The 18,390-nt window shown below is 32.7% G+C and overlaps 1 protein-coding gene across 7 annotated transcripts in view; it reads right to left on the reverse strand.

Annotated features, from left to right (window-relative positions):
* USP15 (ubiquitin specific peptidase 15) overlaps nucleotides 1-18,390 on the reverse strand; it is a 159,484-nt gene that overhangs the window by 28,257 nt on the left and 112,837 nt on the right. For 4 of the 7 annotated variants that reach the window (XR_013521793.1, XR_013521792.1, XM_009004139.5 and 1 more), the window contains 2 exons: nucleotides 2,055-2,228; nucleotides 61-219 (listed from right to left, as the gene is read on the reverse strand). Coding sequence is in view for 2 of the 7 variants with exons in the window: in XM_009004139.5 (XP_009002387.1) it covers nucleotides 61-219; nucleotides 2,055-2,228 (333 nt within the window). In the remaining 5 variants the exon portion in view is untranslated. Of the gene's footprint in view, nucleotides 1-60; nucleotides 220-2,054; nucleotides 2,229-2,496; nucleotides 2,582-9,096; nucleotides 9,243-18,390 lie in introns of all 7 variants that reach the window. The other 3 variants (XR_013521795.1, XR_013521794.1, XR_008473807.2) reach the window with 2 other exon arrangements.

Genomic DNA, 18,390 nt, shown 5'->3' on the forward strand with positions numbered 1-18,390 from the left:
AAATTAGAAAGAGGTATCACAAAATTATAGCAATGGTGACAATAAGATCATGAAATTTACCTTATCTGGCCTTCCATCTGCATCTTTTAATTGTATATATGGTTTTTTCCTAATTCTATTCAAATCCTCATGTAATCCATCTAATAGGAAAGCTAATAGTTCTTGACAGTCTTGCTGCTGATATCCAGAGAACTGAGGTGCAAAACGTCCTACCTGTGTCTGTAAGAAATGCAAAACCATAAAATCAGTTTTAGGAACAGGGTTGATTTTTAAAAATATGTACAATAGATTCTCATTTTTCATGGATTCCACATTTGTGAATTTGCCTACTTGCTAAAATTTGTTTGTAACCCCAAAATCAATTCACGGTCATTTGTGGATATGTTCAGCATGGCAAAAAATTTGAGTCACCTGATATGCATGCTACCAGCTGAGGCTGAACAAGATGATGCTTCGTCTTCTTGTTTCAGCTCTCAATCTACAAACGACTGTCCTTTAGTAGTTTATTTAGTATTACGTTTTGTCACATTTTTGTTCTTTTTGTTGTTAATTTCAGTATTTAAAATGGCCACTAAAAGAAAGCTAGTGTTTCTAATGCATGAAAGCTGTGATGTGCCTTATGGAGAAAAAGTATGTTAGATATGCTTTATTAAGACATGAGTTACAGTGCTGTTTCCTATGAGTTCAATGTTAAGGACTCAACAACATATATTAAACAAGTTGTTTTTAAACAGAGACACATGCAAAACAAAGTTATACATTGTCTGGTTCACAAAAATGTTGTGAACAAAGGCTTGGAGGAATCGCACCCTATATTTTCCCTAGGAGTAATGGTTCAGTATTTATTTCAGTGTTTGTAGCAGCTTCACAGAACATAACTACCGTGAATAATAAAAATTGTATACATGAACAGGAATCCATATGAATTATATTGCTTTGCATTCCTCAACAAAGCTTATCTGGGACAAAATAGATCAACACATGAAACCTTTAATATATATAAATGTACTCATCTTTGTTTGATCATAGATTTCACTGTCATTAATTGTTGTTTCATTATTTGTCAAAGGATCTTCCAGATGTTCTCAATTCTTAGCTCTAGGTATTCCTATAATTTTAAGAGAGAACATCTACCAAAACAAAACCAAGTAGAAGGCTGGGTAAGGTCTGAGACATGGTTTGTCTAGAGTAGTGTGTCCAAAATTCAGAAAGTTAAGGAAGACAAATACAGAGGTGTTTTGATTTGCTGGTTGTTTTTTATTTTCTAAGAATTAGTATATAGTTAATAAAAAATGCTGTCTAGTAGATGTCCTATATGAATGCCATTTAAATTACTTGTATAAATAATGACTTAAAACTGCTTATTCTCTTTATAAGTTTAAAATTTCTCAAAGTTTCACCTATATAATTAGGAAATTTTTTTAATAACGTGAAGTTAAATTTCAGTCATAAAGCTAAATTACAGGTCAATTTTTATTTGAACAATAAACTAAATTCTTTTGATGAGTAACAATTCACAAATGTGAATAACCTTAAAAGTTTAAGAACCGTACTGAAAGTACATTTAATTTTTAGTGCTTGGTGTGCAGACTATTTTCATTTTGATAATTTTTCAAATTCATAATGACTCTCAAAATTAAATGAGTTCTTAGAGTTCAATGACATGCCCAAATTCAGTCTTTTACATTTAGGTAGAATATTCACATAGGTTTTCCAGAGATATACTGTATTCTAAAACAACTATACAAACGCTTATTGCTGTTTCTCTAGTCATTCTTGTACCATACCAGTGTTTTTTAACTTTTTTTTTCATTATTCTCCTCATCCCAGATTTAGATGTTAAAAAAAAAAAAAAAGAAACTGATCAACTGTTTCATATCCCCCCCACCTAAATTTTATACCACAGATATAGTGTATATATCTTTTTATGTACTGTTTTTCTTTGGAGGGCCATAATCCATTGTAATAGCTACTCTTTTTCACTCCCCCATCCCCAAGAACCAATTTTTGTACCCTTGCAGGTGCCCTTGCTGAAATGCATTTATCACACTTACCTTAAAGGCTCTTGGGGTGACGTAGCTAAACTTTCCAGACCACATTTGCTTGATCAATTCAGCATAAGATTTAGCTATTTCACCTCTCATTCCTAAGGGATTGTCAAAATTCAGTTCTTCTTGATACTTATCATTGAGGAAATACTCAGTAAGTGGAGGTGTGTTGCTCAAACACTGCAAAGAATAAAATATATTTTCAAGTAAAAGTAACCATACTGCATTTTTCTTAAAACATGTTAAAATGAAGAGAGAAATTGATTTGCAATAACACATAGAGAACAATTTATATGATGGTTTCTTGCACTAATAACTGGTCAAATAAACACTCAAATGATGCACTCAACTATTCATTTCCCAAATTTCAAAATAATTACTTATAATAAATGAAAATGCTAATATCTGCTGCTGAAAATCTGCATTAATTTTAACCACAGCAAACTACCTGGTAACTGGGAGAGAAGCTCAGTTTTCTTTCCTTCTTTTACTTGATTGGTAGAAATTATGGATTGTCTACTCATCCCAGGCACCTGCAAATTAGCCTGAGTAGGTAAAAACTGAGATAGAGTGCAAGCAAGAAATTAACTTAATAGAGGTATTTACTGCTTCCATTGTCAATTATTTAGCATGAACGAGCAGCCTTTAAACCTTCTTTGGTCAACCATTTTTAGAAGAGACAGTACAGATTACTTGAACCTGAGAAAAGTATACGAACTCTGGCTAAGTGTGTTCTCACTTCCAGCTTTTCTTTAATGTCATAAATGATGCTATTTTCCTTTATGGCAAAATAAAAACTAAAAATAAGTCAATTTTTCAATTCTTTCCAATTCTGAATTAAATAATGTCATATTTAAAATAAAATAGATGGCAGAAGTACAATTTTTCCATAATATCTTATCTCAAGTTGGAATAATTTTAAGGTGATGATCCATACAAGTTGACCTGAATATAAACCCAGTATTACAGTATCAATTAGATGTCTAGAATATGCAATGACTAACACAGACATATGGTCACATGGGTTAATTTTGTTGTTGTTGTAGCAAGATATTTTTGTTGGAATTAACTGGCAAAGTGCTGCAAGGAAGCTAATTGCTGGCATGGAAAATAGTAGTAACCCACTTCTACGAGAGCTTGGATTCACATAAATGGAATCAAAGTTTTTGAAGCTTGCTTATAGTCATTTGTATTAAGTTAGATAGGTCTGGAAGCTATGAAAGGTTCAGCCTGTTGAATTCATACAGATAAATTAGACACTATAAACTGTGACTATATACCATGCATTGTTTAGCTAAAATTCCCAAATATGCAATGTTTACTTAGTTTTAAAAAATAATTATGGTACTCAATTTTGTGGTTTCAATTATAAAACAACATGTTTACTGAAGTAGTCAATAATATCTATTTAGAAACTTTCTATATAATACAAATAGTATTATATATTATAAATTGCTAGTCTGGTCCCTACCTCAAGGCAAAAATTCCATGATATATATCATGGAATTTGTGATTGTATTATTCTTAGGCAATGAAAATAATAAAAGCAGCTAAAATGTTTGGAGTGAGCTATATACTATATAGGCCTTTAGAGTCATACACCTATTTTCAACAGTAGAACTTTTTATGTATGTGAGCAAGAGAAAGAGGGGTATGCTACAGTGTAGGAGGTAATTAAGAGAAAGGATGCTTCCCTAACTTTCTTCCTAATTCTTAGACCTCTCTCATAATCTCACTCCTTTTGAGTTTCAGTTTCCTTTCTTCTTTGTATTATACATCCTTTTAATTATAAACTTAGCAACAGAGGGAAGTCCAGGCAATTTAGAATACATCATTGCTACACAGAGGGTAAATGCCATCAGTTACTATCATCTGATTTAGTACAGAATAAGATCAACATTAAATAGGCAAAGGAGAGGTCAGATAACAATTTCTAACAATGATCAATTGTTTTCTACTTCTTATAATTTGATCAGCTCAGGGTTATGCTAAGAATATACATTCCATTATTGTCTGTTAATACAATTACATAAAGAACCTAATTTACAAGTATCTCAAAAGAACCAAATTGTGAAAACCTGAGTAATTCTTAAACTTTGTTATTACTTAATTATTCACATGTACTCTTATCTTGGAAAGAGCTTACAGGTATAACTGAAAATTTTTTTAGCTTTCCAATAGCATCCAGAGTGATCTCCCTAAAATGTACATCTCATCATGTTGCTTCCTTGCTATAAATCCTTTAACGGCTCTCCTGCTTACAGATTAAAAACTCAAATTCTCAGAAGGGTCTGTCTTTAGCTTATCTATGTAGCTTCATCCTTTGTCAATACCCTTTTCTTTTCAACTATTCCCGCTCTATTTAATAAGTCATTCCTCCGCAAATTCCCTCACTCTGAAAGTTTGCAACATTACTCCATCTATTGAAAATGTACTTTTTTGCCTTACTAACTTCTATTAATCCATCAAGATTCTCTGAGAAGCTTCCCTTAGATTTCCTTATAGGGTTTTCTCCTGTAAGTTTCCTTAATGCTTACTGCTTACTTTTATTACAGCACTTATTTGATAATATACTCTAACTTTTAGTTACATTTTGTCAAATGGACTGAGACCTCCATGAAAGCAGGTACCAGGGCATTCTTATTTACATCTCTAGCACTGAGCACTAACGTCAGCTGGCACTAAACATGTGCACAATAAATGTATGCTTACTAAAAATATTTTTGCCTGTATTTAGCAATGCATTTATCCTCTTTTTACTCTTTTCCTTTTTTTTTTTTCAATAAGACAGGGTTTCACCATGTTGGTCAGGCTGGTCTTGAACTCCGACCTCAGGTGATCCACCCTCCTTGGCCTCCAAAGTACTTGGATTACAGGCGTGAGCCACCACACCCAGCCCTTTTTACTCTTTTCCTTCAGTGCTTGACATAGACAGGTCAATAAATTTTTGTTGAATGAAATACTACTAAATGGAGGAAAAATATATTTGTAAAGAATAATCTCAAAAGTATCTTCAAGCTACCTAGGTACTAAACCAAAGGAAGGGAAGTACCTCTTAAAAATTTTTCTGCCCCATTGTCTGATTTTTCATTCAATTCACTATCTGCTTTGTAAATGACCCTCTGCTTTTTTAAAAAACTCCTTGAAACAGAGACAAGCATTTATTTTCACAGTGATACATGCTAGTTTCAAACTGATTATAATTCAATGTTAACAAATAACAACAAAACATAAATCATTTTAATGATAAGTAACTTGCCTGTGCTATCTGTGAAGATATCATAACCAATATTTAAATTCAAGCTATTATTAGTCCTAAGTGGGCCCAAACAAGCATTCTATTTGTTGAACATACGTTCTAACAAGCTACACTTCCTAACAATTTGTACAAACACATATAAATACAGAAATTCAATAGTGAATATAATTGTTTTACTAATACACAAATCATATTAGTTTAAAAACTAAGATGATGTCAGATGTTTCTTCCTCATCATAAAAGTACTATCCTTTCCACGTTCATCTTGAAAACGCCATTAGGAGTCAATATATTCTTTTTTTATTTTTTGAGATGGAGTCTCACTCTGTTACCCAGGCTGGAACACAGTGGAATGATTTTGGCTCACTGCAATCTCTGCCTCCCGAGTTCAAGTGATTCTCCTGCCTGAACCTCCCCAGTAGCTGGGATTACAGGCACCCACCACCATGCCTGGCTAATTTCTGTATTTTTTTGTAGAGACGGGGTTTGACCATGTTGGCCAGGCTGGTCTCGAACTCCTGACCTCAGGTGATCTGCTTGCCTTGGCCTCCGTAGTGCTGGGATTACAGTCGAGAGCCACTGCACCCGGCCATGAGTCAATTTGTTCTTAAAATAGTATAAAGACCAGTTAAAATATTGAAAGTTCTCATAATTTTTGGCAAATTTCAAGGCATAAATGGAAAAAAGATCAAACAATTAAGAATATTGCCATGCCCTATGTGATGTTATATCAGTATTCAATGCCATAATTCTGGCAGGAAAAAAAAGCACCTGTTTCTTTTCTTTTTTTATTTGAGATATAGTCTCACTCTGACATCCAGGCTATAGCGCAGAGTGCAATGACGTGATCTTGACTCACTGCAACCTCCACCTCCCAGATTCAAGAAATTCTCCTGTTTCAGGCTACTGGGTAGCTGGGATTACAGGCACGTGCCACAATGCCTGGATAATTTTTGTATTTTTAGGGGAGAAGGGGTTTCATCATCTTGGCCAGGTTGGTCTCGAACTCCTGACCTCAAGTGATCTGCCTGCCTTGGCCTCCCACAGTGCTGGGATTACAGATGTAAGACATTGTGCCTGGCTGAAGCCAGTTTCTTAAAGTTCGTTATAATGTAGTTTGATTAGTAATTATTTTATGCAATTCATTGTTTAACATTTTCACATGAGGCTATCTTAGAATATGACCAGTTCTGACAATTATAAGAAAACTAGTTACGTGGACTGGCTGCAATTAAACACAATGCTTTAATGAACAAAGATAATTTTCAGTCAACAATAATTTATTGTACATTAAAAATCGATTGTTTGAAACATGAAGGAAGGATAAATGCTTGAGGTGATGGGTGCTTCATTTACCCTGATGTGATTATTATACGTTGAATTCCTTTATCAAAATATCTCACGTATCCCCTAAATGTATACACCTACTATGTACCTATAAAAACTAAAAACACATACAATTAAAAATATGTAATTTTTATTCGTTCAGTAAGGAAAGTAATAGAGTTCTGAAGTATCCATCTCAAAGATTCTTCTACTATAAAAAAATCACTTTCCCATCAGATGGGACTATGGCAAAACAACTCTTTTCTTAAAGACGTACATGCTTTAAAAGTCTTCCATATGTAAGTAGCAGTAGAAAACTTCCCTTTTATCCTGTAAGATACTTTACTGAGTGTATTATAATATGGACTAAAATCATAAGTGTGTTGTGCCTATGTGAATCTCTTACTCTCAATGCTTCCTAGACTGTTAAACAGAAGAAAACATCCTGCAACAGCCATGGTTGTTCTTAGTAAAAACTGAGAATACATATGAATGTATCATGAAAAACAAGAGACTATATATATCAACAGTATTAGTATGTTATTTTTGTGGCTACTTATAAGTTTTGTGACATGTCTACCAGTCTCATGACATTTGGTGCTATGCCTCTGTTAATTTATTAGAGTTCAACTGCCTGACATTGACAAATGCCAAAACTTCAGTGTTTCAGGAGAACTAGATCTTAAAATTTATTACTAACATAATAAGGCCCAAATATGAGGCAGTAAGACTAATCATAAAACACATTTCTTTAGCCACATTTTTTGTTTATATCATAATGGTACCTAGAGTTGGTCCTAAAATTGGGTAGAATTTAAATATGTTAAAAATAAAGCAATAGCCAGACTAAAGGAAAAGACTTTGTACTAACAGTTCCAATTTTTAATGCAAAAGAGAAAAACTTATTATTAACAAGTAAAGCATCTGTTAACTAGGTTAAATATTTTTAAATGCTCCACTGTAAGTTTTTAGTACACAAAATTGACAACAGCATTTGAAAACTTAAGAATTAAAAAACAAAATTTCCTATTTAGTATATGGTAGACTTTTGGAATTCACTAAACATGATATAATGACTTGTTGGAAAGTTTAGGACATGAGCTATTAGGAAAAGTTGATCCATGAGGAATGATAAGAATGGCTAGTGTATGTGCAAGATAATTATTTAGTGAGAAGTGACTGCTAAGTGGTTTTGTGGTTTCAAACTGGCTTTGTGGTTCTCTACTTGTGCCTTCATGTGTATTTTACATGGCAAACTGCAAGTAATAAGAGTACTCTTGAATTTGAATTAGGAGTCTTAAGACATATTCCTTAGTTTAACATACTGAGACTACATGCACTCTTGCCCTTCTTAGAATATTCATCCCCTATAAGAAATTCCTATTTATTCTCTAACACTCACTTCAACATCTCTTCTCAATGTTATATCTTCCTCCGTGTATCAAGGAAGCCTTTCCCTGGGCTAACTTGATACCTTGAACTCAATTACACTGCACCTGAGAGCAGAGTCTATGTCTTATTCACCTTTGTACCTCAAGGTCTATCACAATATCGGGCACACTCAATAAGGTATGTGGAATGAATGAGAATTTGTACAGTAGGAAGATTAGAAGCAGTACTTAGAGAGACTTAGAGCAGTGAGAAAGAACTTGCCTAAAATGAGATCTGAATTGCACCCTGTTATAATTTGAATGCAGCCTAAAGTTCTCTAAGTTCAAAAATAAAAGTCCAAATAATGCCCAAAGAAGTATTCCTAAAGAAGGAAAATAACCATTGTGACTTCCCCAACAACTATCAAGATAAATCCATAAGCAAAAGATATGCAAAGGAAATATATTTTTATGAAGATTATTTCCCCTAAAACTTCAACCTGGATGCAGACATAAAAATTCTAAAAAGGATTTATTCTAAATAAGCAAATGTCTCATCCAACGGACATTGCGTGATATAGTTCAATATATTCAGGCCATTAATTATACCTTGAAGAATTATTTATAAAATATTTGAATGGTTTATGCATTCTTTATTAAAGAATTAATTCTCTATTAAAAACTCTCTAATTGTATATACCCTTCCTAACATCTTAAAACTGAAATATTATGTGAAATTTTCTTTTGTTATGTAATTACTTGGAAAGATGCAATGCATTGCACATAATTTTTCTTTATATACACATGCACAAATTCTATTCCTCTTCCATTACTTCCAGAAAGTACTTCCACTAAGTATGTTCTGACTAATAAGCCTGATGCTTCTAGAGTTCTTTGAAAAAATATAACTACTGCATGGAAGAGTCTCAATTTTGTATTTTGCTAAATTTCTATGTAAGTTTTTTTGTAAATTGAAGTCAAATAATATTCTACTATATAACCAAATCTCAAGTCTGTTGTCAACATATTTTAGGAAGTGAATAATTAATAGCCATCCCAATAACTTGTAATGCATTTGGAATTTCCCCAGTACCTGGAAAATAGCCAAAGTAATCCCCTTCAAAAAGAGAAAGTTGTCTTTTGTAATGCTGAATATGAACCACTCCCTTTCTGTTCAGGTGCTCCAGAAGCCCAATTCTCAAGAGATCATGTATGCTCACTATTTTAGTAAACCGGTAACTAGAACAGGAAAGAAAACAAACTTAATTTTTGATTATCTAAAGCTTTTGAGTTGCGTAACTCATTCTATGACTGATTAAAATGTAATACCACTCACAACCCTTAAAAAAATAGCTATACCTTCTAACTGACCAATACTAAAAATAAAAGCCCAATCTAAATAAAATAAGGGATTCATTCTTATTTTGCTATGATTTAAAAAATAAAAGCTGAAGTAATCCATGGTTGAAGTCATCTTGGAATATCCTCAAACATTTGTTTCTTCCTGGATTTTAAGGTTAGATGGAAAAGAATTTTCAGATTTGCCATGTCAATTGTTTTCTAATTTATCATGACAACAGTATAAACATTCTGATAAGGTACTGTATGATTCCAAAGCAATCTACTAATATTGGGATATTGGCTTTAGTTCTGTAATGCTACACAGAGTGGATAACATAGGAAAGTTTGAGGTAAACTTTTTCAATTAAAAACTACAAATATGGGCCTGTTTCTTAATCAAGCAGATTTTTAAAATGATATATATTTTAAGTCACTTAATGTTCTTATTTTTGTTATAGTTTTTCTAAGTAAGGCAAATCTCATTAAATTTGGGAGATCAATTCTGAAGATAAGGTATTTTGTAAGTGGATGTACAACTACAGCTGTTTGACTTCATATCTCCATTTTTTTCTTCAATTTTTAAAAAAGAACAAACTTAGGCAAGTACAATAGAAATGGATATAATTTTCCTCTTATTTATTTTTTAAAACTGTTAACTGTTTTTTTTCCCCTCTTGTCAGTGAAGAGAGAACTAAAATACTTAAAATATAAAAAATGTTAAATAAAATAAAAGTAGTTTTAAAGGCAAGGTTTTTGAACTGAACAAGGATGTTGTCCTAACACTTGAATATATATCATTAATCTGGTCCCTATGCTTAAGACATGAATAAAATTAAACTTTTTTTAAAGTCCCCACTGTTGTCCCTTCCTTCAAATTCTATGGTATTTCTTCTTCACACACTATTTGAATTAAATAAAGAATTATTATCAAAGTTCTAGGAAGTAAAAGTACTGATATTGATGGGAAACATTTTGTTGGCTAGCAAAGAAATGCCAATCCTGTTTTCCCCTCATCTATATAGGACCAAGGAAGGAGAATTGTAAGTTTGTCAAAAAGACTACCTATTACTTGCAGTGAGTAAATTCTGTAACTAGAGATGTCAATGTTAAAAAAGCCACGATTATGTGAAGACCATTAATTTTCATATTGAAAGTCAAAAAAATACGAATGGAGGATTCACTTATAACACAGATAAAAAAAGCGAAAGTCTCTGTGATAATTATGCCACTAGCAATAAGGCTAAAAAATTAGGATAAGGTGTTTTTAAATAACGTTTGGAACTATTTTTTTTTTTTTTTAAAGACGGGGTTTCACCATGTTGGTCAGGCTGGTCTTGAACTCCTGACCTCAGGTGATCCACCCGCCTCGGCCTCCCAGATTGCTAGGATTACAGACGTGAGCCACCACGCCAGGCCTTGAAACTATTAATACTAGACTATGTCAGCAGTTTTGTCTGATTTTATTATTTTATTTTTAGTAACAGGCTATTCATTAATTTTTAAAATTTATACATTCACTTTATGGGAAGTATGCTAAAACCAAAACCAACATTAAGAAATGTTGGTGCAAGTTATATTTATTTTAAAGAATGGAAGCTTGTGAATTTGATTTTATTTAATTCAAAACTGGCTTACAATGAAATTTAAAATAATTAACTTTAAAAAGTTAATTTAAATATTTAAAATTCTTTTAAATTATTTTCCACAAATTCTTGCCTAAAGGCAAGCAAGACAAAGAATTTATGAACAATAAATGGTTCTTTATAGTTTTGTCTGTGTTCAGTCCCTTGCACATAATATTCAGTAAAGAAACAACTTTGAATAAATAAGTATTAAGAATTATGTGATTTTATTGATCTTAGTTCTTCTGCAAAGGCATACAGGAAGGGACAGCGGAATTTTTTTTTAAGTTTATTGATCTGTTACACTCTTTAGGAGAAATAAGCCATTTTTGTAATAAAAAACCTTTAAATAATTGTTCAACAAATATTTATTAAGAGATCATTACTTCAAGAGTCTCTGTAAGTATACAAATAATGTTCTAAAATATTTTTTTCACATAATTCACTGTGAAATATTTCAATGAACTATTTCCAGGGTGGTGCTTATATGATCTATCAAGCTGTGATTAACATGCCAGCTCAATTCAAGTGTTATCAAATTGACTTCATTTGTAGGACCATATACAGTTCAAGAGTTATTATACACATATAGGTACCTCTCTGATCCTTCACTTGCAAGAAATATATATGATGTGCTATAATTTTTATTAAAACTACTATGCTCTTTGGGAGTTTAGATAGCTCAGGTCAAATTCCAAATATTTCTGGTAAATAATTTTTCTAATGCAGTGTTTCTCAAACCATGTGTATAAAAGGACTAATGAAAAAAAATTCTCAAATCACCACAGATTGGTACTTGTGTAAGATACAATAAAAATGAACTGCTGGAAAAATTAAAAACACCAACAAAAAAGAAGTCTTGCTTATTATTAAACTTGACGTAAAATTGCCCTATCAAATTGCTATAGAGAGTTTTGATCACTTACAATTTCTGTGCCCAGAACTATCTTGTCCATACACATTGTAGGACTAATGTGCTTATGACTATCTGGCACTATACTAACATTGGGGATATAAAAGAAAACCAAAGATATCCTCCGCTTTCATAATTCTCACAACATAATATGTATTTGTCCAGAAGAAATGGTAGAAGAAAGAGGGAAAGTGTGAAAAAGGCAAGTAGGGAAGCATTAACAGTATATACGAAGTTTTGAAACATAATAAATTCTAAGAATTGAAAGTAGTTTTGGCTAAAGAGGTAGACAGAATCCAGTTTGAATTTTATCCTTTAGGTGACGGGGCATAGGTTTGAAACACATCATAATCATGTTTGCTTTTTAAAACAATAAATTTGGAAGCAGTGTATTCAATGGATTTGAAGAGGACAATAAAGGAACAAAGAGATGACACAGACATATTTTGAGAGTTCACAAAAAAGATGCTGAAGCACTGAAATTATGTGCTAGTAGGAGAGGAAAGGGGAAAATATGTCATATAGAATAAGTAAAATGAACAGGACTTGGGATAAGTCAGGTTTTTTACTTGGGTTACTGGATTGTACCTATAAGAAAGTGTAGAAAATAAAATAATCAAGATTAGTGTAAGCACGCATCTCGAGTTTAAGTTACGGTAGTTCATCTTAACAGGAGTGTCCATTTAATGGTTATGCACTGGAGGGAAATTCCGAAGACAGAATTATGGATGAGACAAATTTTGGATGTTACTGTGTAAACGGATGTCAAATTCTTAAAGGTAAAGGGGCTACAAGGAACCTAGGAAACAAGAGGTCAAAGGTGACCTTATCAAAAGGAATTTCTATAGGGTGATATGGTAATAACAGTAATGATAACAGTATTTAAGATTTTTATATGTTTACATGTGCCAAGCACTTAATTAAGCACTTTATCTTCATTTTACAGATGAAGGAACTAAAACTATGAAGTTTCTTATCCAAGGTCAGAATTAGGATTTGAATCCAGGCAGTTCAGTTCCAAAATCCCTGCTCTGACCTACCATGCTAACTAAGCAGCTGACAGACTGGTGAGATAAGGACTACTGAATGGAAGATGGAAAAGGGAGAAAGCAAAGATCATCCTTTTCAAGGTCATTGTCTCCTCATTACCTATTTCCCATCTGAAAAAAAGACTTGACTATGTATATATGCTGAAAGGAAGAAAGAAGGTGAAGAGGTGAGGTTAAAAGTATAAAACAGAGAGGGAACAAGTCTCAGGGAAGGTGAAAGAGGTTCCAGGAAGACGGTGGTATCATCATGATGGCAGATATATTTTTGGTACGGTATTACACGATGAGACTACTGTAAGTGTAAAAGGAAGCTCACAGTATGTTTTATTCTACTGTTAATATTAAGGATTTCCTTATAAAAAACCAGTAACATTTTTGTCATAAATTTGTTTCATTTTTAAAAACACTTATTGGAAGCCTTCTCCTGGCAAAGTATAGAACATAGCACTTAGAAATAAAGCCCTGGAAATTATTCATAATGCCTCAATTATGGATCAAATATAGTATGTAACAGAAGCAGTATTATGTGTTATATACCAAATCTGGTATGTAATTGAAGCATTAAGAATAAGCATTATATATTGCTCAAAATATTTTTGGTACTCCTTAGAGTGGGCAACATGTGCGAAAAAGCATCAATAGCTGGCATATAAAAAAATAAAAATTCAGGTAGCAGGAAAAAAAATGGTTGGCATATAAAGGATTCCAATATGTTTTTATTGAGTGTATGAACAATGTGTTTTTGCTGTAGCAAAAGAGATTTCTGATATAGGAATTTCTGAGGTAAAAAAAATGTAGAAACAAGCATAAGCTATAATGTTGTAATTTGTACTTCTGGTAATACTCTGCTATTTTATGACCAAATGAACATATAAGTCATAATGTACAGTAATGTACTCTAACAAATGAAATAAAAATGTCACTCAAATTTCACCTTCTTAGTAAAGCCTCTTATGTCCCAATGACCCTTCTTTCTTTGCTTCCGTGACATTTTGCTGATCACATTTCCTATTATATAACACATTATATCTTACTTATTTAAATGTCTACCACATTCGCTGAACCATGAACTTCTAGAGGACAAGTACTGTCTTTTAAAATTGTGTACACCAATGTCTAGAACAATGCTTGGTACATAGCAGAGACTCAATGGATGCTTGCTGAGTCAGCTAAATAAATTAGCTATTAAAAACAAGAAAAAAAGTTTAGTTGCTTTTTATTAATAACTCCTTTGCCTCTTTCTCTTTCCAACTCTAGATAAATTTAGGTATCTCTTTTATGTACCATGTAACTAAACATTGTTGAGAAAAATTTCAAGTGAATACATTTACACCATTCTAAATTGATGCCCCCCAATATCAAATGAGACCTCAATACTGCTGAGCAATCTTCTTACCCTTTCACTCTTAGCTAATGATCTAGTCTTGTATTTTGGGGATAATGGAAGCTGTCATAAAATCTAGACATTGCTTGCATCCATAATTCCTTACTTTCCTCCTATTGCAAAAGAACTCTCATTCCTCCATTCAAATGTATTGTAGGGCTTAGTTCTGGGACATCTTTTTAACAGATGCCCACATTTAGACACAACCATTTCCATGATTTTAAATACCATCTACAACAGATAGATTTTTATTTCCAGCCTGAGCGTCTGATCTATATTCCACACTAGAATATCCAACTATCTATGATCTATCTGCTTGGATGTTTCACAGATATCATAAACCGAACATGCCTAAAATTAACTCATAATCTCCTCCCCACCCCAAATTTACTTCTCCTATGTTCTTCTTCCTACAGTATGGAATTTTATTAAATGGTTACATCTATCATTATATAAGCCCAAACCTGGAGAGACACTTGTTATTCCCTTCACCTTTGATTAATTTGAGTGCCTTCTATATGCCAGACACTATTCCAGGCAGTGGAGCTACAACAGTGACTAAAACAAAATCCCCGCACTCATGGGAGAGAGAAAGCACAGGGTGAGGGTTGGAGGGTGGAGAGAGGGTGTCTGTGTTGGGAGCAGGGGAAGAAACACAGACGAGCAAAAGACCCTGATAGAAATAAAGCATGCAAGATGGTTACGAGTACTGTATGGAATGCGGGACAGTCATTATTTTTTACAGGATGACTGGGGAAGGATCTGACTGATATATGATAGAGACCTGATGGAAGTGAGAGAGCAAGGATATAAATATTTAGAGGAAAAACATTACGGGTATAGGAAACTGCAAGTTCAAAGACCCTAAGGCAGGAACATTGACACGTTGAGAGGTCCAGCGAAGATGGAACAAGGTAAGCATGGAGGTAAGTGATATGAAGTAAGCTGGCATGGGGCCAGATCCTATAGGGCCTTATACTCTGTTTTAAGAACTTTGGCTTCCATTGTGTGAAATGAGAAGGCATTTTGTGTTATCAGCTAAACAACAGAAAATGACTTAGGTTTGAAATAGATTGCTGGCTGTTCTTTTAAGGACAGATTGTGGAAGGTAAGGAAAGAAGCAAAGAAATCTGCTAGCAGATAAATGCAATAAACCAGATAAGAAGATGGTAGCCTGAAACCTTTAGTGCCTTTGTAAAACATTAAAATCTAAATTCTCCCTATATGATCTGGCTTTTGCCTACTCCATCAAACTCATTTTGTCTCACTCCCCTTCATACATTGTTCCACAAACTACTCTTCTGGTTCCTCAACCTTGCCCTTTCTTAGTGGCTTTGCACATGGTTTTTGGTCCATCTAACTTCACCTGCCAAACTCAAACATATTCTTTGGTCAAAGCTCATGTTACTTTTGGTAAATGAGATACCCAGCCATAATTAGGTGCTCTCCAGGCTCCTGTTAGCACTCTCTCTTTTCATGATACTTATCATAATGCATGATCAATTTAATATTTCTCTCCCTCATTAGACTATAAACTCCTTGGAAAGAAACTGTTTTTTTCATCATGGTATGATTAGTCTATGAGAGTGCAAGTCACCTAACAGAACTTCTCAATAAATATATGCTGAGTGAATGACTTCATAAGTCATTCACTACCTGAAAAAGATTACCCAGCTTGATCATCTACAATATTCTGAAAATAATGCTCTGAATAACTTCTGGCTTTTGAAAATCAACTTTGTCATTGAAGGATGAAAAATATCCACTAGTGATACTCAAAAGGAGTACATGAATAGTTTTAAACACTTTGATCATCAAATTGAGTAAGTGTGCATATAACCTCCTAAGGAAACTGTTTTAAATGGCATCACATTAATGCTACTTAATGAGAGCTTCATGTGTTATGGGGGCCAATCTTTTGAACTAAACATAAAAATATTTTTAATAATTGTACAACATGTGAATACACTTAGTGTCACCATACATTTAAAATGGTTAAAATGGCAAATTCTGTTATATTTTATCACACACACACAAAACATAAGCATTTTTTAAAGGTTGATTGGCATAATTTTGAAAAAATACATTATCTCAAAATGTATTAAATAACAACCCAGTTTTAACGCCTAATAACTTGTCTTAATGAATGGCAAATCAAACTTTCCTTGCCTCAATTGCCTCATTAGTGAAATAGAGATACTTATGCCCCAACTCACAGACTTCTGTGAAGAGAAAATTAAGAAAAAAACAATACAAAAAAATAACCTGCATTATGCAAAGAAGGGTACTGCTATTAACAGAGGCTGCAGTTTCAATACAGGGCTGTTAATGTTTTAATATAGGTTTATATGAGAACTAGTAATTGATTCAGATATTACTATTAATGGTTTAAGTAACCAACTCACTGACCTTCTCCCTGCCCAGAAAAGTACAGTTAATAAATCACTGTAAAGGAGCAAATGATAATCTTTTAGAAAACATTTTGACATCAAAAAAATGAGCTGCTTGATTTTAAGAGAAGTAAATGTGAAATCAGTTTTTTTCTTTCCTTTTATTTTTCTTGGGGGTTTAATTACAAAAAAATCCTTGAAATAATTACAAAAATTGATACAAGATACTTCAGTCTTATTATATTAATAACTTTTAAAATAAGATATAGTAATTACAATACTATCTAGTAAGTATATCAGTAAATTGGTACTGGCCTTTCCTAGCCAGGATAGTGTAAAACCTTTCTGTATTTTAGAATTAGATGTAATAATTTATAATTCTTTAAAGGAACCTCTCTATTTCTTTAAGATCTGTACTATGTTAGTTTCGTATTACAGAATTAGGGACAGATAAAACATGTACAAATCTGCATTAATTTAGAAACAGAGGCACTAGTCCTAGGGAATTTTGCTTATTAACAGAAATTAACAGCAACAAATCAAATCTCATGTCCCCATCCGAGATTAAGAAAGGCATGTTTTCATAAGAAATCATTATTAGCCAAGTGACACAAGTGCAGGGCATTCTTTTAGAGATACCATTTCTCCCCTAGTTGTGAATACTAATTTTTTACAGAACTATACCATATATACTCTTTCCTAAAATAATCTGTATAAGAATGTAGGTTATCTTTTCCCACCTATGTTCTCTTTTTCAAAAAGGAAGGGTATTCTAGTCCACAGGGCAAAGTAAAAGCACTGGTATTCATATTGAGAAAAATGAATGGTTCTAATGCAAGTAAGGTTGTTTCCAGGTTTTTTTTTTTTTTTTTTTTTGGCTTTTATCAAAATGGATAGACGACCTGACTAAGTTGTCATCTGATAGAGGATTAAACATATTTTTTGATGACAATTTGCTATGTAATTTCTGGCACGTAACATGAAAGGAACTCACATAATTGAGTTTAATATCCTGGATTAGAATGAAAATCTTACCTAGAAAGTAGTAGTTTTAAATTTTTCATTAGCCAATTAGCCACATTCTCAGTTTATCAGAACAAATGCAAGATACTAAACTATTTTTTAAAAAGTGTTTTGTGTTGCAGAAGTGAGGTTTTTCCTTTTACGATGAAAAGTATGGTAATGTAAATAACATGAGAAGGTTTCATGTTAAACTGGACTTCTGAGAAACTGAGTTCCAATAAATGCAAAAAGAGTCTCAAGGTGAGAGTAAGCTAGTTGAAGTAACATAACATAGAAAAAACAGCTTCAGAAATAACGTTTTCACTGTTTGACAATGTAATGAAGATCTACCTAGTTTCTTAAAAGTGTTATTTCTGTGTAATATTACTTATTGTCTTAAATTAAATCTTTAAAAAGTTTAAATTTTTTATTTAATATACCTCAAAATTTTTGAAATATGTTTTTCCTAATCAACAGATCACAGTAAAAAAAGCTGACCTTAAAAATGCTTGAAATCCCAACTCATTTTATATATTATGACAGGAAAGGTAATGTAACTCCATAAACTGTGATCTTGACCTGTATTATTACTTTTTTATGTGTTTCTTTTTTTATTTTTTTAAGCCAGACTTTGGCTTTCAAACTGTTCCTCAGAGTCCTAGAATTCCATGAGTAAGTTTTTGAGG

The sequence above is a fragment of the Callithrix jacchus genome, chromosome 9 (assembly GCF_049354715.1).
Source record: "Callithrix jacchus isolate 240 chromosome 9, calJac240_pri, whole genome shotgun sequence".
In the NCBI taxonomy this organism is placed as follows: domain Eukaryota; kingdom Metazoa; phylum Chordata; class Mammalia; order Primates; family Cebidae; genus Callithrix; species Callithrix jacchus.